This window comes from Panthera pardus, unplaced genomic scaffold (genome assembly GCF_024362965.1).
Source record: "Panthera pardus isolate Hobbes unplaced genomic scaffold, ASM2436296v1 HiC_scaffold_22, whole genome shotgun sequence".
NCBI classification, from domain to species: Eukaryota; Metazoa; Chordata; class Mammalia; order Carnivora; family Felidae; genus Panthera; species Panthera pardus.
Window position 1 is genome coordinate 56,080,984 of NW_026526788.1, and position 27,220 is coordinate 56,108,203.

The 27,220-nt window shown below is 45.7% G+C and overlaps 2 protein-coding genes across 3 annotated transcripts in view; one reads left to right on the top strand and one right to left on the bottom strand.

Moving 5' to 3' along the window:
• PI4K2A (phosphatidylinositol 4-kinase type 2 alpha) overlaps positions 1-16,526 on the top strand; it is a 32,769-nt gene extending 16,243 nt beyond the window's left edge. The window contains exons 5-9 of the mRNA XM_019459036.2: positions 4,313-4,374; positions 6,345-6,444; positions 7,173-7,306; positions 7,807-7,866; positions 14,042-16,526. Of these exons, the coding sequence (XP_019314581.1) occupies positions 4,313-4,374; positions 6,345-6,444; positions 7,173-7,306; positions 7,807-7,866; positions 14,042-14,203 (518 nt within the window). The 3' untranslated portion in view covers positions 14,204-16,526. The remainder of the gene's footprint in view (positions 1-4,312; positions 4,375-6,344; positions 6,445-7,172; positions 7,307-7,806; positions 7,867-14,041) is intronic.
• Positions 16,527-17,588: 1,062 nt separating this feature from the next.
• On the bottom strand, positions 17,589-25,416 carry AVPI1 (arginine vasopressin induced 1). Of its 2 annotated transcripts, none has more exons than XM_019459037.2 (3): positions 25,308-25,416; positions 19,172-19,468; positions 17,589-18,170 (listed from the first exon to the last, which is right to left on the bottom strand). In XM_019459037.2, the coding sequence occupies exons 2-3, from the start codon at positions 19,456-19,458 to the stop codon at positions 18,011-18,013; spliced, it is 447 nt and encodes a 148-aa protein (XP_019314582.1). In that variant the 5' UTR covers positions 19,459-19,468; positions 25,308-25,416; the 3' UTR covers positions 17,589-18,010. The 2 variants fall into 2 exon arrangements, with proteins under 2 accessions (XP_019314582.1, XP_019314583.1); XM_019459038.2 differs by lacking the exon at positions 25,308-25,416 and adding an exon at positions 24,945-25,277.
• Positions 25,417-27,220: the final 1,804 nt, after the last annotated feature.

Consider the following 27,220-nt stretch of genomic DNA (forward strand, 5'->3'; position numbering starts at 1 on the left):
AGGATGAGTTTTTCTGTTTCTGCAAAAAACATCATTGGGATTTTGATAGTAATTGCATTAGATCTCTAGATTGCTTTGAGTAATATTGACCTCTTAACAGTATTGAGTCTTCCAGTGTGTAAACATGGGGTGTCTTTCCATTTATTTATGTCTTCTTTAATTTCTTTCAGCAATGTTTGTAGTTTTGTTTTTTATTTTTTGTTTTTTGTTTTTGAGAGAGGGCAAGTGGGGGAAGTGGCAAAGAGAGGGAGACAGAATCCCAAGGCAGGCCCCGAGCTGCCAGTGCAGAGCCTGTCACAGGGCTCGTACCCATGAACCATGAGATCATGACCTGAGCCAGAAGTCAAGAGTGGGCACCCCGGCGCCACTTGTAGTTTTTATTATACAAGTCTTTCACCTCCTTGGTTAAATTAATTCTTAAGTATTTTATTCTTTTTGATGCTAAGTGGAATTGTTTTCTTAATTTGCTTTTTTGGATTGCTCATTGTTGGTAAATAGAAATGCAAATGATTTTTGTGTGTTGACTTTGTATTCTGATACTTTGCTGAGTTTACTTATTAGTTCTGGTGTTTTTCTGGTATGTCATCTTTAGACTTTTCTATATATAACATCATATCATCTGCAAACAGATAATTTTACCTCTTTCTTTCAAATGTGGATGTCTTTTATTTCTTTTTCTTGCATAATTACCGTGGTCTTCCAGTATTGTGTTGGACAGAAATGTTGAAAGTGGGCATCCTTGCCTTGTCTAGATCTTAGAGAAAAAGCTTTTAGTCTTTTACCATTGAGTATGATGTTTGCTGTGAACTTTTCATTTATGACTTATATTGAGGTAGTTTTCTTCTATCCCATTTTAAGTGTTTTTATTATGAAAAGATATTGAATTTTGTCAAATGCTTTTTCTGCATCAGTTGAGATGATCATGTGCGATTTTTATCCTTCATTCTGTTAATGTGGTATATCATACTGATCAATTTTCATATGTTGAACCATATTTACTTTCCAGCAATAAAACCCACTTGGTCATGGTATAAAATCTTTCTAATAATGTTGCTGATTTCAGTTTGCTAGTATTCTGTTGAGGATTTTTGCATCAATATTTGTAAGAGATATTGGTCTCCAGTTTTCTTGTAGTATCTTTGTTGGGTATTGGTATCAAGGTAAGGCTGGTCTCATAGAATGAGTTTAGAATGTTGCCTCCTCTTCAAATTTTTGAAAATTTTGAGGAGAATTGGTGTTAGTTCTTCTTTAAGTGTTTGGTAGACTTTACCAATGAAGCCATCAGGTCCAGGGCTATTGTTTGTCAGGAGACTTTTGGTTACAGATTCAGTCTCCTTACTGGTTATAGTCTATTCTGATATTCTATTTCTGCATGATGTAGTCTTGGTAGATTTTGTGTTTCTAGGAATTTGTCCATTTCATCTAGGTTTTCCAGTTTGTTGGCATACAGTTTCCTATAGTTCTCTCTCTCTCTTTTTAATTTAGAAAGAGCATAATGGGGAGGGGTAGAGGGAGAGGTAGAGAATCTTAAGCAGGCTCCATACCTAATGCAGAGCCCCATGTGGGGCTCTATCTCATGACCTTGAGATCATGACCTGAGCCAAAATCAAGAGTCTGACATTTAACTGACTAAGCCATCCAGGCTCCCCTATTACAGTACTCACTTAAAATCCTTCTTATTTTGGTAGAATTGGTAGTAATGTCCCTACTTTTGTTTCTGATTTTAGCAATTTCAGTCTTGTATATTTTTTTCTTAATCTAAATAGCTAAAAGTTTATCAGTTTTATTCATTCAGTGAAGCAATTGTTATATTTTAGTTTTAGAACATTTAGTTTATGTATAATGTACATATAGATGAAAATCTACCATCTTATGTGCTTTCTATGTTTGTGCCTTTTTTTTCTTCCCCTTCTTCCACTGATCTTTTTTCCCCTCTTTCTTGCTTTCTTTTAAATTATTTTATACTTCTTTCATTTCTCCCCTCTTTTAGCTCAGAAGCTGTATACTCTTTTCTTTTTTTTCTTTTCTTTTTTTTTTTGGTGTTACTCTAAAGATTACCATGTGAATCCTTGATTTCCCAAAATCTAATACTAATTGGTAGAAACCCTTAGCTTCATTTACCTATCTCCAGACTTTTATACTATAAATGTCATATGTTTTAATCATATATGCATATATATGTATATGTGTCTGCATGTATGTGCATATGTAAAACCACATTTCTATAAAACTATTAAGATGGTATTGTCATTATTGTTACTGTTATTAATATAATTATGGAGACTTTTGAGCATATACAAATAAGCAGAATAGTGAACCTGCATGAACTGGTTATTCCGGCCTTAACAATCATTGGTCCATGACTAATCCTGTCCCATTCACACTTCCATTTAGTTACCTTCTTTTATTATTTTAAGGTAATTTCAGGTATAAATTTATTCCTTATTATTTCAGTATGTGTCTAAAAGACAACTCTTTTAAAAAAATACTATTACACTCCAACAAAACTAATAATAATTATCTAGATTTACTAATATATTTACCCATTTTATTGCTCTTTAAATCTTCCTGTATCTCCAAGGTTCTATTTGGGATAATTTTCTTTTGACTTAGAGAATATTTTAGCACTAGTCTGCTGGTGATGAATTTTGGTTTTGTTTGTCTGAAAATGTCATTATTTCACCTTCATTTTTTGAAGGCTATTTTTGCTGGGTATAGAATTTGGGATTGGCAGCTATTTTCTTTCAGTAGTTAAAAAAACAAATATTCCATTGTCATCTTACTCCCATGATTTCTGTGGAGAAGTTACTTGTCCTTGTATTATTGCCGTTTATTTGAAGGTAATCTCTCTTTTTCTCTAGCTCTTTGTGAGATGTCCCCTGTAGTTGGTTTTCAAAATTTTTACTACAATATGCTTGGTATAGTTTTATTTGTATTTATCCTATTAGGGATTCAATTTTCCTTGAATCAACAGTTTGACCTTTTGTCACTTTTGGAAGATTCTTAGCTATTCTCTCTTTAAATAATTATTTCCGCCCATTTTTTCCTCCACTCCTTCTGAGAATCCAGTCACATTTTTCCTGGGTGCTTTGTTTTGCTCTTTTCTTATGACCTGTCTTTCAGATCATTACTTCTGTCTTTGGCACAGTCTAATGGTAAACTCATCTATTGAGTTCTCAATTTGGTAACCATATTTTTCAGTTCTTGAATTTCTATTTGATTCTTTTTTATGGTCTTGTTTTCTACTAATATTATCAATCTTGCCTTTTATCTTCTTAAATAGTAAGGATTTTATGTTAAATATTTAAGAGCCTGTATCTTCATTGTTTGGAGCCCCTCTAGGTTTGTTTTAATTTTCTGTTTCCTTTGTTTTTAGCCATGTCATCCTGTCTCTTTACCTAGTTATTTTGATTGTCAGATATTATATATCAAAAATGGTAAAAATATTTGGAGGCCTAGGATGCAGAAAGTAGTAGAAGATGTGTAGTGCATCTGTGTAGAAGATGATGTTTGTTTTGGCAAGCAGCTAAGGGTACCAGCAATCCAGATTCACTTTAATTTCAGGTATTAAAGGGAAACTCTGCTTAGTTCCAAGGTGTAGTCCTTCAGGTTTCAACCCAAAGCATGGGTGATTTACGAGGGTCTCCTCCCTGTATCAGTCACTGGACTATGATTTTTTCTCCCTAGCTTCACAAGACTATTAGAACACTGTTCTTCTACCTCTCAACCTCTTAGCCACCTCTTCCCAAATCAGCAGGTGCTCTAGGAGAAAAGAAGCCACAAATGCTAGACTCTTCTGTCTGAATTTCCTTTCTCTCCCAGATCTTGACATTTTAACTCTTAATGGACTTATTCAAACCTCTGATATCTTAAAGAGATCTAAAAATATTTTATTGGGACGCCTGGGTATCTTAGTTGGTTGAGCGTCTGACTCTTGATTTCAGCTTGGGTCATGGTCCCAAGCTCATGGGATTGAGCCCTGTGTCCACACCTAGCATGGTGCCTGCTTAAAATTCTTTTTCTTTCTTTCTTTCTTTCTTTCTTTCTTTCTTTCTTTCTTTCTTTCTTTCTTTCTCTTTCTTTCTTTCTCTCTCTCTCTCTTTCTTTCTTTCTCCCTCCCTCCCTCCCTCCCCCCTCCCTCCCCTGCTCACACACTCTACAAAATAAAAATTAAAAAAATAAAAATACTTTATCAATGTTTTCTAGTTGTTCTCAGTGGAATGATTGGTCCAAGTGTCCAAAATATGTAGTCCATTATTACTGAAAGTGAAAATCACCCCAGTTTTTTCTAACATCATGTTTCTGTTCACAGATCGAGGCAATGACAACTGGCTGATTAAATATGACTGTCCAATGGATAGTTCTAGCTCCCGGGTAAGAGGTTGATCTATGTCTTGAAGAAGAGGATGAGGTAGTGTATATGCATAATGTAGAAGCATATAATAATCAGAAATTAGGTCATATAAGTTGAGAAGAATCAGGATAGCACATGTGTTTAAAATTGATAGGTTAATATTTGATAGAGGTTTTCTCAATCTGTTTTTTTTTATTTAAATTTTTTTTAATGTTTATTCATTTTTGAGAGACAGAGTGTGAGGGGGGAGGGGCAGAGAGAGAGAAAGACAGACAGAATCTGAAGCAGGCTCCAGGCTCTGAGCTGTCAGCACAGAGTCCGATGTGCGGCTCAAACCCACGAATTGTGAGATCATGACCTGAGCCAAAGTCAGATGCTTAACTGACTGAGCCACCCAGGCACCCCTCTCAATCTGTTTTTTAAGAAATATCCTATTGAATAATGTTGATAGAGGTAGAAGAAAATTCGAAATAAGTTTGGAATATATTACATACTTTATGCTTTTCTTGGAGATTCACATTGCATAGTAGTGTAGTAAAGGTCTGAGAAGTAGTCCATTAAATTAACCTATTTAATTTTGTTTGGCCCATGATTTCTAAACTTTTTAGAATACTTTTCTCACAATAGACCATAATTCCACAGAACCATCAGTTTAGAAAAAGCTGCTTCTTGCAATTTCCCTTACTCTCTCATTGCTTTCATATTCTACCATGCTTTTCTAGTCCTGGTCAGGCTGCACATTAAAAAAAAAAAAAAATTTAGTGCAATAGGAGAATGAGGTTGACTTCTATCCTTATAGTAGTTTTTTCGTCTAGCGTTTATTTTTATTTAAAAAAAAAATTTTTTTTTTTTAATGTTTATTTATTTTCGAGACAGAGAGAGACACAGCATGAACGGGGGAGGGGCAGAGAGAGAGGGAGACACAGAATTGGAAGCAGGCTCCAGGCTCTGGGCCATCAGCCCAGAGCCCGACGCGGGGCTCGAACTCGCGGGCCGCGAGATCGTGACCTGAGCTGAAGTCGGAAGCTTAACCGACTGAGCCACCCAGGCACCCCTGTCTAGCTTTTAATATAATTGACATATAACATTGTACAGGTTTAAGATGTACAACGTAGTGATTTGATGAATGTATATTTTGCAAAATGTTTATTTACCACAGCAAGGTTAGTTAACACATCCTCATAGTGTTTTTACTTTCTTCTCTAATAGTGGTTTTCATATTTTGTACATATCAGAATTACCTGGAAGCCTTATTAAAAATAGCACAGATTCTTCAAGGCTTTCCCCCACTAGGTCTGGAGTAAAACTTAGGATTCCGCACTTTTAATAAGGTACCCTAGGGGATTCTGATGCCAGTATCCTGGACCCACAATCCCTGTTTCTGTGATGGCACCTGTGAGCCTGAGGCATGGAGCCAGGTAGACAGTCATGGGAGTGTCTGACAGGCCATCACAGGTAGCCCGCCCCACTCTTTGCATTCGGCTCTTGTCCTTTTCCTTTTCACCTGTCCCTGAAATGGCAAGAAACTCTCTTGTGCAAGAGTAACCAACTGTTATCTTCCATGGTCCTCTTATCTCATGGCAAAATGTGGTCACCAGTAAAGTAGCATCTGGTCCAGGTCTACAGAAAAGGATTTTGGCTGGCTGAATTTGATTTTTCTTTTTCCTTTTCATACTCTCAGGACTCTCACTGCCTTTTCCTAGGAAGAAAGGCTTAGAGTTACCTTTTGTTATTGTCAGTTTCCTTCATAAGGAGGGCTGTGGCAACTCCTGGGGAAGTGTACCTTTTCTTAGATAAGGAACTCTGAGAACCTTAAATAAGCCAAGTCAGAGGTGCCATAAATGTACTAAGCTCAGGTAACTATGGAAGCCAGTTCAGAGGTTGAATAAGGATTGGTGCCTGAGGGGGTTGGGTTGGGCTACTTTGCTACTACTTTAAAGGGCCTGAGACAGGTGGGACCCTAAGTATTTTGTCTTTCCTCGTTCTTCAGGACACAGACTGGGTGGTAGTGAAGGAGCCTGTTATCAAGGTGGCTGCTATCGACAATGGGCTGGCTTTCCCTCTGAAACACCCTGACTCCTGGAGGGCATGTAAGTCTCAAGACCATTGTGATCTGGCTTTTTCTTGCTCTTCTCAATTTTTTCATCTATGGGGTGAAGATAATAATACCTCTACCACAGGATTGTTCTAAGAAGTTGTAGAATGACGCAGCTCATGCATTTAGCACAGTAGCTGACACGTGGGGCAAGTACTGCCAAACGCAAGCTACTCTTGTCATTTTTGCCTGACATTAGTCCTGTTAGAAGCACAGAGTTGAATTTTCTCATCTGTGCTTTGCATTTTTCTCATTTTTTCTGAGGACTATCTTATTATAATTTATTCTATTTGTGTTTCTAAATATAAGCTATCGTCAATGTTTTCTGTCTTCCTTGGTGACATCCTCGAAGCCAGCCCCTGCCCTGGTAATAACTGAGAAACTCTTAGAAAAAGAAAGGGAGATACAAGTAGAGGGTCACTAGCCCCTTTGCAGTACCAGTGTGTCTTTTCAGAAGGCGCATCTCAATGTCTCGTTGGTAGATAACTAGAAGTAACTAGAAGGTCATGTGATGTCCGGGAAAGAGTACAAGCTCTGGGATTTGGCAGTCCTGGGTTTGAATCCTAATTCCTTCGCTTACTCTTTAGGCTTTAGGATTAACAGCCCTGGTGACATTTCTTTTCTGTCCTATGTCAAGTAAGAGGGCTGTTCTACCTTTGGCAGTGCTCTGATAGGTGGAGGACAGAGATGGGCAGCTTTGTTTTTTGCTTTTCTTCTTTTCAGATCCCTTTTACTGGGCCTGGTTGCCCCAGGCAAAAGTCCCGTTCTCTCAGGAGATCAAAGATCTGATTCTTCCAAAGATATCGGACCCTAACTTCGTCAAGGACTTGGAGGAGGACCTATATGAACTCTTCAAGGTTAGCCCTGGGAACCTCAACCTTGTAACTATATGGAAGAAGGAATTTCTAATGGCTTTTCTAACGGGTCCTGATACAAGCCAAGAGAGAATGGCTAACACTCTTCTGACTTGTGTCGGCCAATGAAGAGCAAACAAAATTCCCACATGTGGGCATCAAGACCTAGTTCGGGTTGGTTTGAAAAAAATTGACAGCCGTGATGAATCAACGTGGGTTTGTCTTGCGTGTCACGGGGCTGCAGTGTATCTGTAGAGCTCGCCTTTTCCAATGGAGCACTAGAGGCCGGAGTTCTACACAGTTCATAATGAGACTCGGGACAAGATATTCACTTGTTCTTTCTTTCCTCACCCGTGAAACAGAGAGTTCTTAGGGTGGTAGCTAACTTCACTAAGCCTCATAAACCTCATGTAAGTTTTCTTCACTAGAAAGTTTTTAATCGGGGGAAGAAAGTGGGTTCTTCGGAGAGATTCACGCAGGTTCCGTCTCCTGCCCTTTTGCAGAAAGATCCTGGTTTCGACAGGGGCCAGTTCCATAAGCAGATTGCTGTCATGCGAGGACAGGTAAGCCTGGGACTTCCTCCTGTTGTCATCCCCGGACTCTCTCCGGGAGGGTTATATGCTCATGCTGAGTAAATGTAAAGCTTGTGTTTTACACCCTTTTAGTCTATGCCGTACATATTTGTGACTCTGACTTAGCACATGGGTGAGGAAAGGTAGCCCTTTCAAATCTCCCACTTCTTCCATGGTGTCCAGTGCTTGGTGAGGCATTTATTATGAGCTCAGCTCTGTGCCTGTTGCTGGCTAGTTCATTGGTAAATTTACCCAGCGGCCCCTGTCTTCAAGTTGCTCAAGGCAGGCCATAGGCCTTGGTGGTTAAGAGCCAGCCTCTGGAGTCCTTCTTCACTACTTACAACCCCTGTGGCCTTGGGCCAGAGCCTCGGTTTCCTTGTTTATAAAATGTGACAATAATAATTCCTTGCAGAGTTGGCCAAAGGATTACATAAGATAAATGCATATCAAGTGTTCAGTAAAAATAATTACCTAGCATGTGGTTAGCACTCATATATTGACCGTGGTTATAATTTTTGTTGTTATCGTTATAAGTTGTATTATTTCTTCTTTCTCCACTTTACCTTCAAAGAGAGCTAAGGAAACCCCTAGGGCATTCATTGTTGATCTTCAAAAGTAAAGACTGCCTGAAAAATTGTTTTAAAGCTCTGTAGAGCACTGACATTCTGCTTATCACTTTGATATTTTCTTTCTTTCTTTTTAATGTTTATTTATTTTTGGGGGGACAGAGAGAGAGAGTGTAAGTGGGGCAGAGAGGCAGAGGGAGAGAGAGGATCCCAAGTAGTCTCCGTGCCCAGGGCAGAACCCAACATGGGACTCAAACCCACGAACCATGACCTGAGCGAATATCAAGAGTCAGATGCTCAACCAACCAAGCTGCCCAGGCGCCCCAACTTTAAAGTCTTAAAGACATCTGGGATGGCATAGTGGGATGACTTAGTGGACACAGTGCCTGTGTTTGAATCCTGGCTCTGTCATTTATTGGTGAGGTCTTGGAGAAGTTGTTTAATCTCTCCTTCTTTTAGTGTGTCCATATGTAACATGGGGTTAATAATAGCTCCTATCTCATAGGGTTATTATGAGATCAATGGTTTAGAGTAGTACGTGGTGTATTGAAGTAATCAATATGTATTAGCGGTTTTGATTATGATTTTGTGTGCAGAAAAGGTAGGTTCTCACATCTTTAAAGGTCAAGAAGGTCTTTCCAGTCATAATTATGCATTTACCTCTACCTACCATTTAGGTAAAGGCTTCTTGTGAGAGCAACTCTTGGGCTTACTGAGTTCATGTTTCCTTGGAAGTGGGATGTACTGAGGTTTTAAGAGCTGCAGTTATTATAGCTGCTTGAATACCAGTGACGTGGTCTTCCTCCATTTCCCAAATAATGTAAGGGCCCAGTTAAGCTGGCAGAATTTTTGGAGACCTTAAAAGCCACATGATGTACTGTGGTATTATGGAACTCAGCATAAAGGAATGAACTTCTCAACCTCGTGTAGGCTATGCCTCTGTCCCTATTATACTATCTTCTCTAATCCCTTTCCAGCTCAGTCCCTTGCCAAAACCATAGCAACCCTCCTCTCATCATATCGGTCAGGGCCGTTATGTAGAGTGGCAAAAGGGGGTGGGGGGTGGGGTGGGGTGGGAGAGTACAATTTTATCTTTCTCTCTGTCTTGTGCCCTTAATGTCCTTTGAGGGCCTTTTGGCCTCTTACGACTTAGAGTGCCTCCCTCTCAACACCGTAAGTTTCCATGAGCATCCAGCTCATTTCAGCAGGTAGGTGGCCAGTATATCGGTCACATCCTTACTTGCTTACCAGTCACACACAACGAGGCAAGACGAGCCGCCGCCTTGCAGAAATCTGACATACCACAGGGAAAGGAGGTCACAACCCTTTCTGTACCTGAGCTGTAATCACAGAGTGCCTATATGAGGGCCCTCAGCCAAAGGGGAAGAGTAAAGACCTTCCAGAGAGCTGGAGTTGGATGCCAGTTGTTACTGAAAGACTTTGCACCAGATGTTAGATCTACTGCGGGGTCTGAGGGAAAGCCTCTTTAAATGGCACTTTCAAAGATTTTATCCTTTAGCTTTATGTGCTACAGAATATGTGCTATCGATTTCTTGTCAGCTTTTTAATTTGAAGAATTTCAAACCTTAGTAAAGTAGGATCTTCTCCTAGATTCACCGGTTATTATAGTTAGCCACGCTTGCTTTATCTCTGTATCTATTTGCTTGTATCTCTATAGGTTATCTATCTGAGGAATATCTATCTACAAATGTATCTGATTTCTCTCTTTAATATAACTGTATAATTTGTCTCTCTCTAGATAGATAGATTGATACATTTTATTTTTGGCCAAATCTTTTGAAAGTAAGCTGTAGATAATTTGACATTTTACCCCAAATAACTTCAGCATGCATAAAAGGCAGCTTGTAACCCAGAGAATAATAGGGAAAGCACAGGAAGAACCAGCCAGGGCAGGTTTAAAATTCTCTGTCTCTTGGGGCGCCTGGGTGGCTCTGTGAGTTAAGTGTCCAGCTCTTGGTTTCGGTTCAGGTCATGATCTCATGGTTCATGGGTTCAAGCCCCTCATTGGGCTCTGTGCTGACAGCATGGAGCCTGCTTGGGATTCTCTCTCCCTCTCTCTCTGCCCCTCCCTCCCCAAATAAAGTAAAGAAACCTAAAAAAAAAATCCTGCCTCTTAAGTTGGGTGGTTTCCTACATAATTCACTCCAATTCCATTTGAAACTCCTTTTCGTTCTCTACCCAGAGTTTGTGCTCAAGGCTCTTTGAAGCAGTGGAGGATGCTGACAGATACTAAAACAATGAAGTAAAACAGAATTAATTACAGATAGGATCCACTTCTGACTTCTCACCTCTGTTTCAGGTGTATCTCTGCCTCTTCATGGGCAGCGTTTGCAGGCCAGGGATATTTGTGGCTTAAAGGCCGTGTGTCTCTGTGATTTGAGGGTCCAGCCTTTCTTACCCTCCCCTCTGTCTGTGGCCTGACCATGAAAATCTTCAATATCTGGCGGTTTAAAGAAGGCTATCATAGGGGTGCCTGACTGGCTCAGTTAGTAAAACGTGTGACTCTTGATCTCGGGGTTGTGAGTTCAAGCCCCATATTGGTTACAGAGATTATTTAAAGTAAAATCTTTTTATTTGTTTAACTTTTTAAAGAGACAGTGTGTGAGCAGGGGAGATTGGCAGAGGGAGAAAGAGGAAATCTCAAGCAGGCTCCGTGCTCAGCATAGAGCCCAATGCGGGGCTTCATTGCACTACCCTGGGATGGTGACCTGAGTTGAAATCAAGAGTTGGGCCGTCAACTGACTGAGCCACCCAGATGCCCCATACTTAAAAATAAAAGCTTTTTTTTTTAAATTTATTTTTAATGTTTATTCATTTTTGAGAGACAGAGAGAGACAGAGTGTGAGCAGGGAGGGGGAGAAAGGGAGACACAGAATCTGAAGTAGGCTCCAGGCTCTGAGCTGTTAGCACAGAGCCTGACGCGGGACTCAAACTCACAAACCGTGAGATCATGACCTAAGCTGAAGTCGGATGCTTAACCGACTGGGCCACCCAGGTGCCTCTTAAAAATAAAATCTTAAGGGGCTTCTGGGTGGCTCAGTCGGTTGAGTGTCTGATTTTTTTTTTTTTTTTTTTTTTGCGTCTGAGTGTTGATCTGAGCTCAGGTCATGATCTCATAGTTTGTGAGTTCAAGCCCCACACTGGGCTCTGTGCTGGCAAGGTGGAGCCTGCTTGGGATATTCTCTCTCTCTCTCTCTCTCTCTCTCCTCTCTCTCTCCTCTCTCTCCTCTCTCTCCTCTCTCTCTCTCTCTTTCTTTCTCTCTCTCTCTCTGCCCCACCCTCTCCCACCCCCTCTCTCTTCTCAGAATAAATAAACTTAAATAAAATCTTAAAAATAAATTTAAAAAATCTTAAAAAAAAATTTTTTTTAAGATTTACTTATCTTGAGAGAGAGTGTGTGAGCAGGGGAGGGACCGAGAGAAAGAGAATCCTAAGCAGTCTCTGCGCTGTCAGTGCAGAGCCTGATGCAGGGCTCAAACTCATGCACTGTAAGATCATGACCTGAGCGGAAATCAAGAGTCAGTCACTTAACCAACTGAGCCACCCAGGTGCCCCACAAATAAAATCTTTAAAAAAAAAAAAAAAAAGAAAAGAAAAGAAACTGGGGAGCTTGAGTGGCTCAGTTGGTTAAGCGACTTCGGCTCAAGTCATGATCTCACTGCTCGCGAGTTCGAGCCCTGCATCGGGCTCTGTGCTGACAGCTCACAGCCGGGAGCCTGCTTCCGATTCCATCTCCATCTCTCTGCCTCTCCCCTGCTCACACTCTGTCTCTCTCTCTTTCTCTCAAATATTAAACAAACAAATAAATAAAAACATAAAAAAAAAGAAACTGTTTTAGCAAGCAAGCAAGCAGGCTATTATCAGACTACTTCCACTTTTGTACTCTCCTGTCAGAGAAGATAGATGGTGGTGATTCTAATTTTGGCAAACGTGTCCCCATGGACACATTTCTGAAATGTCTGTAAAAAACAGACTAAAGTTGGTAAAGAGCAATGTTGTATCCTGAATGGGATCCTGAAATCAAAACAGAACTGTACTGGAAAAGCTAATGAAATCCAAATTAAGTCTGGCGTTTGGTTAATAGTAATGTTCCACTGTTAATTTCTAACTTTTGGTAAATGTGCCATAGTTCTATAAAAATTTAACATTAGGAAAAACTGGTAAATGGTGTACAGGAACTCTCTGTACTATCTTTGTAACTTTTCTGTAAGTCTAAAGTTATTCCAAAGTAAAAATTTTACTCAAAAAGACTCACAAAAACGATGATAAAGAGACAGCATTAGGGGTGCCTGGGTGGCTCAGTCAGTTAAGCACCTGACTCTTTTTTTTTTTTTTTTTTTTAATTTTTTTTTTAAGTTTATTTATTTTTGAGACAGAGAGAGACAGAGCATGAACGGGGGAGGGTCAGAGAGAGAGGGAGACACAGAATCGGAAGCAGGCTTCAGGCTCTGAGCCATCAGCCCAGAGCCCGACGCGGGGCTCGAACTCACGGACCGCAAGATCGTGACCTGAGCCGAAGTCGGACGCTTAACCGACTGAGCCACCCAGGCGCCCCAAGCACCTGACTCTTGATCTTGGCTCAGGTCATGATCTCATGGTTTGTGAGATCGAGCCTCATGTTGGGCTCTGCGCTGACAGTGCGGAGCCTACTGGGGATTCTCTCTCTCACCCCCTCTGCCCCTCTCCTGCTTGTGCTCTGTCTCCCTCAAAATAATAAATAACCTTAAAAAAAAAAAAGATAGCAGTAGAGGGAGAAGCCAACTGAAATGTTGGCTTTTTCCCAAATATATGGTCTTTGTAGGAAAATCAGAAAATAAGTATAAACAACCATGAACAAATAAAAATCACCTATAATTCCTTGACCCAGAGATAATCAGTGCCAAGTTCCAGAATTTTTTTCTCTGCAGATAGGTAGATAGAATTTTAGAAAATGAAGGTAGAGTCTTTACATCATAATACTGGCTCCTGTCTCTGTCCTTTGCTATCTAATGACATTGTGATCAGCTTTCCATGCCAATAAAATCTATCTTTTAATTGCTGTTTCTTAGCCCTTACATTATTAACTGTTCCCATACTCTGAGGCATTTATACCATTTTTACCGCTAAAAACAATACTGCACTGTATTAGTTGAAACTAAGTGTTTTGTGCCTATCCATGATTGTTTCTTTAGTTCCTAAAAGTGGAATTGCTGAGTCAGAGGGCCTGTTCACTTTTAAGCCTTTATCGTCTGCTTGCCTTTCTGAAAAACTGGCCCAGGGTCCAGCCCCACAGCTTGGCTCTGAACTGTCCCCACCTCTGAGGCATCTTCTTCTTCTGTATCCTTACTAATGGGAAGGGGAAAAAATGGGAGGTTTTTGTTTTAATTTGTATTTTTTAAATGACTGGAGAGGTTTCCATTTTTCGTATTTTGCCCGTTTATATTCCTACTTCTGGAAATACCCTAGGTGTATAGTTTTTCATTTGTGTGTTGTTTATTTTTGTATTGATTTATGGGAGCACTCTATCAGCAGGTCTCCCTTCAGAGGCAGACCAGGATGCCTTGGTCTTTTCCTCACTGATCTTATTTTTCCTACTGCAGATCCTAAATCTGACCCAGGCCCTGAAAGACAACAAGAGTCCCCTGCACCTTGTCCAGATGCCACCCGTGATTGTCGAGACGGCCCGTTCCCACCAGCGGTCTTCTAGCGAGTCCTACACACAGAGCTTTCAGAGTCGGAAGCCCTTCTTTTCATGGTGGTAGCCCGAGAGTCAGACAGAGACCTACCGTTCGAGACTCGGGCTGGGAGGAAGCCTGGGGGTGGGTTGCAGGAAAAGCCCGAGAAGCCGGTGGAGAGCAGTGCCCTTGAGAGCCCTTCTTCTCTGCTCGTCACCCCCCTCAGGGCTTTCCCAAGCACAGGGAGAAGCACAATCAGAGGGACAGTGTGTGCCTGTGGGCCCTTCTGAGTGCTAGGGAGGGCTGGAGCCTCCGCGCAGGTAGTCCAGATGCCCGGGAAGGAGCAGCTCCCTTCCAGCATCCCCTGGGGCAGGCTGGGAAATTCCCTTCCCTCCCTGACACCCTGCTCTGTGGCAATTCCTCATTATATTCTGCATCAGAAAACAGACAGACAAATACACATTTAAATATTAGTAGCAAAACCGAGGCAGATTCCCAGATCCTCTCAGGTCAGAAACCTCTGATCCAGACCTAAATTTGCATGGACCCAGATGCTCAGGTGCCTCACAGTTCCTTACTCCCGTGGACCAAGGCAGCTGGGTGATTCAGAGGGCAACTGGGTGACTCACCAGTTGGGACAGACAGAAGCCACACCTTTCCTTTGGGTTTTTGCCAAGTTTTCTTCCCCTTCTCCCACCAGTGCAATAGGGTGACTGAAAGCCTCCCGATCCAGTTCTCGCAGCGGGGACACTTTTGATCCAGAACTCTTAGTGGTTGTGCATATGATTGTAGAGATTGGCTCTGCTCTCTGCCCTTCTAGGGACACAGTGTCTCTAGTCCAGGCTTGCAGTTTGCCCGTCATTCAGGCAAAGGCAAGAGGGCAGAAGCGGCTCCCCCAGTATGCACAAGCCATCCATTTGGCCTGAGTACATGCCGGGGGCCGTAACTGGTCTGTGGGCAAACATCCCAGCCTTGCTTCCCCAGTCTTGGTGACAGACACCCCGGTCCTCTTATTTGTTTCTGTTGTTTCAGATATTTTTTTTTCTCGACACTTTTCCCTCAGGGGGTTCAGTTTTGGGTTCTGGAGTGGGTCTCTGAGGATTCTGGGATGCATCTCAGCTCATAGGAGGACAGAATATTAGGTCCCTGGACTTCTTTTTATGCTACCACTGCTGCTGCTTGGCGGAGGTAATGGGACTCATATTCTCTTCCTAGTCGGCAGCTTCCCTTTGCTCCCTGACTTCTTGTTCTAGGCCAATTTTTCCATGGCTTCTTGAGAAAGGCAGGGCCCAAAGGAGAAGGGCCTTCAAACTGTCCCCTAGAGCCTGCCCAGTTCAATGTGCATCTTCCTGCTTCCATGTGTCTTTTCCCTCAGCTGTCCCCCTTGCCAGGTGTCCGAGCCCTTTCTACACCAAAGCAAAGAATGGCCTCAGGAGAGAGTAGAGAGGGTGCCATCTGTGGCTAAGGGGCAGTTCTGTGCTACTGGACACTTCAAGATTCTGGCACCCTGCGATTGGTCAATCAGTCTTGGAAAGAAACGATCTTGAAGGTTTGAAAAACAACCAAAGAAGGGAGCGAGGTCTATGGCTGCGTGCCCTCTGCTTGCCCAGCTCCCACTGCCCAGGAGGCAGAGCAGAGATGTGCAGCCCTCTCATCAGCTGGGCCAAGCTGGTCCCTTTGCATCCTAGCCCCCAGGGGCCAGCTTGTGCCGGCGGGGGTGGGGCCCCAGCTGACAGGAAGAGTCTCTGGGAGCTGGGTACACATGCCCTGTGGACAAAGGCACAGCTCCTAACCCTGACAATCTCATTCAGCTGGCCTGGAATCTAACCTTGGGGACCATGTTTGTGACAGTGCCTGCCCCCAGACTGTAGGAGCAGCAGGGCTCCCAGAGGCCAGAAGGGACCCAGGTGTGCTTGGCTCTCCAAAGATCTCTCTCCACAAACCTGTCGGTAAAGCTTCCCACCTGGGCGTCGAGAGAGCCTAAGCTGTCTTAGAGGAGGCTGGGGGAAGCCAGCCTGTGCAAGTAGGTCTGCACATCGCCCTCATCTAGACCAGCTCTGTGATGAGAAGGAAATCGAGTCCAATGTACGAGGGGGCTGGCCCCAGTCCTGGCAGGCGGGAGCGTGGGCCATCCTTTCCTGGCATGTTTCCATTCTCCTTGAAGCCTGGACTCAGGTTGCCTTGAATGTGGACTAGGGAGAGCCAGGAGCCTCAAAGTGCCAGGGCAGGCTTCTGGGCGGCACTTACAGAACAGCTGGGCCCTCTGTCAGCCGCAGGCCCTGTCCCCGTGTCAGGGAGGAGAGGCCGGGCTGGGAGAGTACTGCTGCCTGTGTTCTTCCAACGCACTGTAGAACTTGTATGTAATGTATTTAAATCAATGCAAATGTATGAATAACAAGTCCAATTCTGACCTTTTTTGTCTAGTTTTCTTGGGTGAAAGGAAGACAAGGTAGAATGCAGTTTTAAGGACAAAGAACCATGTGTTTCCATGGAATTGCTGAGATACAGCTCCTAAGTTATACAGGTCCTCATTTCCAAGGTCCCAGTGCTCTAAAAACCAGAAATACTTTCATTGACTCATTTGACACCAAAACCTGACCTGACCCTACACTGGTGTGAATTGAAGCTATTTGTAACCATGATGTTTTCCTCTTAGTGTATTTGTTGCAGAAATACTCATGTTTTTTGATGAGATATTTCCCTACTAGGGATTATACAGTATTTGCACTGAGTACTTCCTACAAGCTGAAAAAATTCTGAGTAACAAAATCCTGTAGCCCTATGGGTTTGGGATGCGGAATGGGCTCTGCTTCTCTTCTTGGCCACAAGAGGGCAGCCTATCCTTTGTGTGCATCACTGCCTGCTTGAAGCACTTTGAACCTTGGGGTCCTTTAAAGGGTGGGTAATGGGACAGACAGGATGCCTGGGGAACAGAGGTGAATGCTAATGAGCACATAATATGCTATTGAGGTGAAGCCAGTAGAAGTAGTCAAAAATCCTCCCCTTAAAGGTTATCAGGCTACAGGGAATCTCAGATAATGCTGGAGGCTCAAGAACGATTGGTCCAACTGTTGACCCACCTCAGGATGGTTGGCCCATGGGGATAAAGATGCCATCTGAGGAGCTGGCAGCCACTCCTTTGCAGGCTCACTGCCCACTGTGCAAGGCGGACTGGAATAGTCTTTCCCCTTCTAGAACTGGCCAGAGGCCAAGAACCCTCTCTCTCCTATGGATCAGGACTGCCTACGGAAATGCTTCCATCTCCCGATCTCTGGAAACGGAGGCTTTAGCACAGAGGATCTAGGGGGTGGGGGGTGGGGGGGTGGTGGGTGTTGCTCTCAGGGGAAAAGGAGGCTTGGCCTATTTTCTCCTTCCCGGGAACACCCCTTCCCTGCAATAAGTGCAAGCCCTCACCCCCTGGCTCCAGAATGTCCATTGAAGAAGCCTCCCTTTCCGTGACAGACTCACACAGTTCTTGATGCAAATGTTTTTATTTTGCCACTTAAACCACGGTTTCCTCGCGCTAGCCTGACAGGCAGGGGTGTGGGCAGGTGGCTGGACCATGGGTTACAGTAGTAGCAGGAGGGTTAGAGCAGGAGTGGTGAGATGCTCAGTCTCCGTGCCCATCGCTGGACTCCCAGGGGGATATCATGCAGCCCGAGTATACTGTCGGGTGGGAAGAGCTGAGGCAGGAATGGGTCCCACATGGTGTAGAGCTCAGGGGACACCTCCAGTCCTGTTCTGAACGGAGCAGGCCAGTGGTAGTGGCCTTCCATTTACCACTGTGGGGCTGTCTGCCTCCAGTCTGTCTTCCTTCTTCACTTCCTGGGCCCTTTGGCAAAAGTCCCTATGATTCCTGGGGAAGTTACTGCCGTTCCCAGCCCCTTCCCTGGATCAGTGTCTGATCTGATGGAGGTAGCTTGTGGGGCCTGGCTTCTTCCAGTTCCGGCGGATCCTGGCACTTGTCCTCCTGGAGTTCAGATACTGATCGCCAGAGGCCATCTCTGTGGCACCACTCTGTGGGTCGGCCAGTGGAGCACGGGGCTCGGGGATTCTGCAGGGAACAAGTGTGTGATAGGCCCAAATCAATAGGAAGAACAGAATGCAGGCTAAAGAGATTTTGGTCAGGATGAACTAAACACACCGTTTGGGGCAAAATGAGACCGGGGCTCTGGACCCGTCTGCCCCCCTGATTGCTAAAGACTAGGCAAAGCTTTCAGATTTCTTTTCTGTAAAGAGAGCTGGACTAGATCGGGGTGTGTGACAACTCAGCCTTTCTCCAGCTTCATGCTGTACTTGTGGCAGCCATCATTAGCCAGCCGTGATATGAGACTGGAGGAACCAAGAATCCTCCTTAGCAAGATGTTTTAAATTGGGATTGCAAGTCAGCTAAAGTTCATATGAGCAAGAGGCTGATTTGCTCCCCCTGGACCTGATGACTCGGAAGACCTATCCAGGGCTAATATTCTGACTCTGGGGCCTGAGAGGGCAGCGGGAAGAATGGAGGGCAGAGTGTAACCCACAGTGATAGGCTAGGCTGTGTGGCTCCGCTCAACCCTGTGGGGCTCACTGTTCCTAGGCTGTCAGTGACCTAGGCAAAGAGGGGGATGACTAGGGGAAGTTGGAAGTTCCTCAACAATTTTTAACCTTCAGTGCCTCTACCGAACCTTCCTACGCTATATTCTCTGTAATTCCACAGGCAAGATCTTAACCAGGTTTACTCTTGATTTGTTACCTCTTCTGCAACAGGGAAACACGTTTTTTTCCTCCCAAACAGTAGTCCCTCCCACTTGGCTGAGAATCACTGCAAAATGAGGTGGCACTGATAGGACCCAGGCATTCCCTTCTGTGGAAGTTCACAAGATCCTACAGGACTCCAACAGTAACAGCAATCGTAGGCACTGTGTACCTACCCCCGCCACCCCCCCCCCCCCCCCATGGCAGATACTTTACGGTGAGGCCAAGTCAGTAGCTCCAGGTCATACAGCCAGAAAATGGTGGAAGGAGCATCAGTAGTGCCCCCCTTCCCTCAGGCCTCCAGTTCCAGGAACCCACCTGAGCCGGCTGCAGTGGTGCAGTGAGTGGCCCAGGGGTTTTGGCCGGGGGGGCCTCTTCCTACGCAGCCTCCTCAAGGCCTCTGCCACACGGTGGTCTCCCGCACACTCCCAGATGATCTGTGCCCGCTCTTCGGCCAGCTGGTCCCCACTGCGCTGAAACAGGCCCTGGATCTGCAGCAGCTCGGCGTCCTGGAAGATGTTGGCTGTGGCCTGCTTGCGGCCCCGGGCCTCAGCCGGGGCCTGCCAGGGGGGCGGCTCGCTCACCACAGAGGCGGGCGTTCCCATCCTGGGTGCTCTGGGGAAGGAAAGCACGGAGAGGCATCAGCTCAGCAGGCCCTTCCCAAACCTGGGGTCCTGACGGATACAAGGGCTTCTGGTGTTTCTGTTCTCCAGGAGCCAACGTGCAGTAAGTCTTGACTTAAAATCACTCCAATTGCCAGGGCACCTGGGGGAAATTACACGCATAAGGATAGCCAAACTTTATTATAAAGTGCTTATGAGTGCGACACATGTACTACCTCCCTGAAGAGGCCCGGCAACCAGTGAAGTAAGACTTGTTTATCCCCACTGTGCAGATGAAGTACAGCTCAGTTGAAACGATCCTTCCACAGACACGAAGCCTTGGTTAAGTGCAGAGCCAGGAGTAGCACCCAGGTCTGTGGTTCTAAAGCCCAGGCAGACCCCAGGACATCCAGGTCGTAAGGACGACGCAGCAGCAGCCACGGAAATGTGTCGAGCATTTCACATGTATTGGGCACCGCTGTAAGAGTTGTAGTCACGTAACGTCATTGAAATGTGAGCACGACAGCCATATGCGGTAGGGGCTGTGCCCTCGTTTCACAAATGAAGAAACTGAAGGACAGATCCAGATACTGCTGATGCCAAGGCCCAGGCTCTTAGCACAGAAGTGAGAAAGGGGTATGACGTTGGGCTACCCAGGCTGGAATCCCACTTCTAGCCACCTCCGCCACTTACTGGCTCAGCTGCTTCCTGTGTAAACTTCTCAAACTATACCAATTTCGGCCTGAGTTGCAGTGAGGACTGAGTGAAGGCAGCGTTAAGAACAGTGTTCAGTGTTCTACTATTCTGCTTTTCCATCTGTAAAATTGAGAACAGTCATCCCACCTATTTTCAAGACCCTCAAAGACAAACCAAGTCCGTACAGTTTAACAAACACAGTATGAAACAGACCAGTCAGATCTAACTGTAGTCCAAAAGGGCATGGAGAGGAACGTAGGGACGAAGACACAGCTACAGGGTTAGAATATACAACCATGGGCAGAGGCTGAAATCTTAGAAGTTTAATTAAGAGAAAGACTTATGTCCAAGTCCTCCCCCACCTTGCCGAAAATGAAAATTAAATGGTCTTCCTCAGTTCGAGAGAGTTCCACCTTGAATAATAAAGGCATAAGAGGCTCACTCACCCTATCCTTGTCTAGTACAGCCTGAAAAAGTTAGGAGATTGGAAGGCAGACTAGAGACAAGGAAGACCAAGGACTCTGGCACAACACAGAACTGGGCTTGAATCCCAGCCCTGCCACCTTCTTAGCTATGACCCTAGGCAAGTTACCCAACCTCTCTGAGCCTCTTTGCTCAGCTGTAAAATGGGGCTCATAACCGCTTCCCAGGATTGTTGTAAGGATTGAATGAGTCTAGTGTGGTATCCGGTACCCGATAAGAGCCAAATAAATGAAATGCCCACCCGCTGCCCTTTTGACATTAGCTTAAAAGGGGGCGGGGGGAGCAAAAATTAAAGCATTTAAACACAAAACGTCCATGCTCACCGTGACAAACCCACACAGAATGGAAATCATAAAAAATGCATTCCCAGCTTCCAGTGCTCAGCCTGCTTGCAGAGTGGCCCTGGCTCGCACCTGCCTTTACTCTCCTGAGAGTTTGAACCATCTCTCCATCCCGTTTAGACTCCTCAAATGTAACTGGCCCTCCCTTTCCCTGGCTTCCCTCCTCACCTCAACAGCCACCCTCCTCATTCCAGTAATTTCCACACTCCCCCTGTCCCAGTGTCTAGGCCTATTAGAACCTCACTCTCTTCAAAAGATTTAATAACTAAAACCTGTAGAAGATTTTCAGGTAAATTAACTTCATAAAAATTGTGCTTTTTATCTGGAAATGGGAATTTTAAAATCTACCTCTTCTTGGGCACTATTATGGAATCCAGTTAACAACCTTGTATGTGTGGTAATTAAATCCCCTGAGCTGGATAATAAAAATACACTGTGACCAGAAAACAGTCACCAAGTAACACTGTCAGGCTGATAAAGGAAAAAAGCTAACTATGGGGCATTTACTCTGCACCAGGCAACGTGGCAATATGCATGATATCATCTGATCCTCAAAAGCATTCTAGGAGTGGACGCTGTTACCCTCACCCCAGCGCACAGTGGGGCAAAGGAAGGCAAGATACAGATGAAATGCCGGTGGCTCAGCCAAGGTCAGGACCCGGTGTAAGGGGACTGCAACTGTGTATGAAAACCACAGCTGCCTTCACAGCCAAGCAGCTCAGAGCGTATTTCTTCCCATCGCTCCTGTGGGGGTGTCTCACTGTTTTTACCTGATTCACAAAGGAGGAAACCTCCAGTGGGAAAGGAAGAAAAATGAACACATGCACACGAGGCAGGGGCGGGGTGGTAGAATTTATTTTAATCTTTTTGTTAACGTCAGAACTGTTTACTGTTTGACCAGCTGTTCTAGCCTTAACCTGACGCACTCTGAAGAGGAAGATCCCCAGCTCCCACAAAAGAAATCTGGAACTGCTACCCAGCCCAGTGCACAGAGTACTGGCTCATGAGTCAGAGGACTACGTCCGGGCCCTAGTTCTGCCACTCAGCGGCCAAGGGGCCTCAGGCACTTCACGTCACCTCCATGGGCCTCGGTTTCCCTCTACATCTGTAAGAAGAACAGGATGATTATGCTCTCAGAGGGCGTGTGCAGAGTCCATGATTCTGGGGAGGCTAGGTCTGTACAGAAGCAGCAGTTGGGTTTGCTTGTCTGCCAAGGCCTAGAGGCAACATGTGTGGACAGGTCTGGCTAATATCAGGTGCCAGGAAATTCCCCAACCAATAGTTCCCCTTTTCTGCCCTCCTCAATCTTCCATGGAGACAACACACTGTTTTGCTGCTGTGGGATGTGGGGTTAGGGCGTGGGAGAAGGCAGAGAGATCACTGCTGTAAAGCACTCCAGTGACCCAGGCTGGCTGTGGCCTAGCCCGGGGCAGACTCCTCCTCTGGTCTGGGTGGTGGGACAAGGGGTGATCCTGCTTCTCTCAGACTCAGGCCCTCTTACCCTCCCTTCAGGGAAAATGGCAACAGGATGAAGCAGCAGCGGCCTCAGGGATGGCTTGGAGCCTGACTTCCCAGATGGCCCCGGCCACCTCTGCCAGGCTGCAAGGGCCTACAAGGCCCTGCCTCCAGCCTCTAGCCTCCAAGTTACACACACCAACAAACCATCTGGGTGAGTCTGGGCCAGTTTCCACCGTACCCTCCATGCACAGTGGGGTGGGGAGCCTTGGCACCCCCAGATTTTGAGATCCTCTCTCTTGGCTCTGCCTCCCACCCTGGGATTCAGCCAGCAGTGAGACTGGGAATAAAAATCCATGTATTTCACATAGGATTAGATGTAAACTTGGGGAAAACTGAGTCAGAACACTTTTATTATCAAAAGAAACTTTTTAAAAAGATTTTATTTTTACTTATACACTTAACTGACTGAGCTACCCAGGCGCCCCTACTTTTATTATTTTTTAAAGATTTTATTTTATTTTTTTAAAGGAATCCTAACCTCTCTCTTTTTTTAAGTTTATTTTTATTTATTTTGAGAGAGAGAAAGAGAGCATGAGAGAGGGAGGGGCAGACAGAGAGGGAGAGAGAGAGAATCCCAAGAAGGCTCCACACCGTCAGTGCAGAGCCCGACATGGGGCTTGATCCCAGGAACCGTGACATCGTGACCTGAGCTGAAATCAAGAGCTCGACACTTAACCAAATAAGCCACCCAGGTACCCCAAAGATTTTATGTTTAAGTAATCTCTACACCCAATGTGGGGCTCGAACTTTCAACCCTGAGATCAAGAGTGGCTTGCTCTACTGAGCCAGCCAGCCTCCCCAGAAAAAACATTTCCTATCTTATTCAATGTGTGATTCCCCCCCTCCCCCAATTTCTTAGATAAGACCTGAATCCAGGAAAGTCAGTGTATGCTTGAACAATGGTACTTTTCTACACTGGAAAATGACACCACAGGGCTATTAAAAGATTACAAATGGATCTTTCATTCCAGAGTTGACATGAAAATATAAACATGGGTCTGTAAGCAAATGAGTAAAAACTCATTTGCAAATTGCAATTTGACACAAGCTAGCTTAAAAAATGAACCCCCAAAGTAAATACCAAATGTTGAAAATGACAAAGTTCAACTTGCTTTGAAATAGGCAATAAATGAACTATAGAGCTTTAACAAAGGCATATATTTAAAAAGTGACTCACCACGCAATGATTTTGCAACATATGTAGTGCGCAATTGAGCATCTTTTGTGGTATATGAAGCTCAGTTCAGACAGCTATTCTGACTGGTCTCAGGGAGGCACAGGTATCCACAAGAGGCAGAGCACACTTTGTGTGAGCCGGGGGGCAGCTGCTTCCACACTCAGCTCACCTCCTTCAGATAACTCTGGTGATGGTAATAATCTGTAATCGGAGGCAAAGGGCCTCTTGGAAGAAGAACTGGAGGCTCTGGCCCAAGGCCCAAATCAACACTTGTGGCCCTGGACTGCTTCCCTGACCCTGGACAGCTGCCAAAATCTGTGGCTCTTCCAGTGGGAGGTCCAGTCCACATGGCAGTGTGAGCCCCCGCCCTTTAGGGCCTAGCCCCGGCCAGGAGCGCCTGAGAGAACTGCACACGTTGGTCTCCAAACCTAACGTGGACGTGGAAAAGGAAACGGGGACCTACCCCCAGACCAGTTCTCAGATATGACCAGAAGAGAAACTCTAGATCTAGCAGTAACTCTTTTCAATGGTTCAAGAACCCTGAATTCTGGCTGTGCCACTGATAACCGAGTGACGTTGGCAAGCCCGTTTCCCCTGCCTCATTTTGCTCATCATTAAAATAGTGAGAGGAGTGAGAACAAATAACCCTCAAGGGAATAAGGGAGATAAAAGTACGTGAAAGCGTCCATCTCGGTACATTATACCATGAATGAGTGATGTTAAGGGAAAGGCTGTTTAACAACCAGACAGTATAGAACCATTTTCATTTTTCATGAAACTCCCTCAAAAGGGGACTACACTCTTGGGGAAAGAGGGTAAAGGGAGATGGATTCATCTGTGGACTTTTAAGTCACGGCTGCCATTGAGGCAGCTTGCTTTGTGTCAAGCACAGAACATCATTTTCAAATAGGTAATCTCTTTAATCCTCACTCCTACGAGGGGCACTCTGGTTATACCCATTTTACAGATGAGAAACCTGAGCTCAGAAAGGTTAAGTAACTTGCCCAAAGTCAAACAGGAGGTAACTGATGATATACCCAGGTAGTATATGATCCCAGCGCCCAGGCTCTCAAACACTCTTATTTTTGTTCCTGCCAGATGGCTGACGAGGTCTTCGGGGGAAGGAATGACCCAGGAGGCTCTGAAACCTCTCGAGCCTGCTATCTGCTTCTGCGGGTTTCGGAAGGCGCAGGGATTGAAAGTCAGATCTCCCAAGGCAGCCTCGGCGCCCTCAGCACTCCGCGGCCCCGCGGGGAGTCGGAGCGATTACTCACCACGCTGAAGGGCAGCGTCGACAGACCTCAAATCGGGATGGGGCAAGCTAAGATGTGCCCACCCCAAACCCTTCACGGCCTTTCGAAAGGGCGGGCGTAGCTCTGCGCTTCCTGCTGTGAAGGTGCTCACAAGGACCGGGCGGCGTTCGCCCACAGGACGAGAGCTTGGGAGGGGATATCCTGGCCCAGATCGCTGGGCGAAACCCCCGGCACAGATCGGCCCCCGGGGCTCAGACGTGGCCGCTTCGCACAACGCCGTGCCCTAAAGTGGCCCTGCGGGTTCGGGTCCCAGCGGCACCCGGGCTCTGACGGCCGGCCCGCCCGCTCCTACCGCAGCGCGAGCCGGGCCGCCGACCTACGTACCTGGCTGCCCAAGGCGGGCCACCTAGGTCACAGCCGCGACTCCCGGGAGAAAACGCTCCCCAGCCGGGGAAGAGCCAATCCTCGGCCAAGCCCTGGTGAGAGCTCCGGAGAGAGCCTTCCAAAATCGAACGCGGAGACTCTGTGGGCCAATCATCAGCAACAGAGCAACGAGGGGCGTGTTCAGGCTCCGCCTCCTTCCCTTCGCCGGCCCGAAACCCGAGTGCGAAGATTCCCCGGGTCCAATCAGCAGCGGAGTGGCGGCGAGGGGCGTGTCCGCCGGGGCCCCTTCCCTCCTCCCTCGGCCGCCCTAGCGCGGCGCCCGGAGGCTCCCCCTTCATTGACGTCAGTCCCCTGGGAGAGCGCGGTTTTGCTGGCGCGGGAGCGGGCGGGGCCGCATTCCAGCCTCCGGGTGCGGCGGCTGCGAGCCCAGCCGGGTACACGTGACGGGTGCCCCCTCTCCTGGGCCCGAGGCCAGCGCTCAAGGCGCCGCGCTCCTTGCCGCGTGTGGCCCTCTGCAAATAGACCTGCAGTTCCTTAAATTCACTTCCCAGACAGACCACTTGCCTTCTGGCTCCTGCTTTGAGGGAAAGGAAGGGATAGTCAGACCTTGAGCTTCAAAGCTGGAATGTCGTGGGTTCGAGTATTACAGCAGCTGTGTCACCTTGGGCCAGTTACCTAAATGACAGTATTAAGAAGGTTTTATACATTCATTGGGCAATGGTCAGTCCATTAGGGACCCACCCTGCCCAAGTTCCTTAACAGGCAGTGCATAGGAGAGCCCTATAAGCCCCTGCCCTGGGGGAATTTACAGCCCAGTAAGGGAGGCAGATATTAAAAAGCTTAAAACATTTTAGCAGTGATTACAATTGTAATAAACATTATAGCTAGAAAAGAGTCAAATGGAGGAATCTCAGCTCCTTGTAGGAGGTCCTGGGAGATAGAAGCAGCAACATCTAAGCTAAGATGTGAAGGAGGAGTTGAAGTTGGTCAGATGAAAAAGAGTGGGTCTGGGAAGAGTGTTTAAGGAAGAGAGTATGGCATGTGCTAAGTCTAGGAGGTAGCTGGACTCCTGGAGTAAGGCTAGCAAGGGAGAGATTGGTGAGGAAGCAGGAGGCAGAGGGGGGCCGTGAAAAAGTTTCCATTTGATTCTGTGCGGGGAATACCATTACATATATTTGTTTAATAGGCATTTTATTTTATTTTTAAGTTTATTTTTGAGAGAGAGAGAGAGAGCACACAACTGCACACAAGTCGGGGAGGGGCAGAGTGGGGAGAGACAGAGAATCTGTCTGAGCGGAGCCAATTCGGGCTCCAACCGTGAGATCAGGACATGAGCATGAGCAAAGTCAGACGCTTAACAGACTGAGCCACCCAGGTGCCCCTTAATAGATATTTTATAGCACTCACCATGTGCTAGTAATGCCAGTCAGCACTTTACAAATGTTAGCTCGTTTCATCCTCCTGACTAATTTGTGTTTTTAGAAGGTCACTTCGGCCATAGGTTGGAACTTGGATTAGAGGGGGCGGGTGTGGATGCAGAGTGCCCAGTAGGTTCTCGATGAATGCTTGTTTACTTGTTTGGAAGATGAGGAGTTGTTTGCTCACTGGTTCAAAAATGGTCAGGAAGGTGCCTGGCAATAGGCAGCTAGGTCTCCCTGACTTCTTCTGAAGACCTGGGGAAATGGCAAAAAGAACAAAGAAATCAGCAATGTTCGTCTCCAATAGAAGGCACTGATTGCTGCAACGCCTTTCAGCCAACTGCTTGGCTAAAGAGAGGACTGTGTGGGCTCCTAAACAGGATGGCTGGGCTTCTGTCTGAACCAGGGACTGCCTGTACCCTGTATCCTGATGCCAGGAGCTCAGATGAGCCTACCAGGATAGGAACTGGGAACTTGTGGCTTCTGGGTCAGATG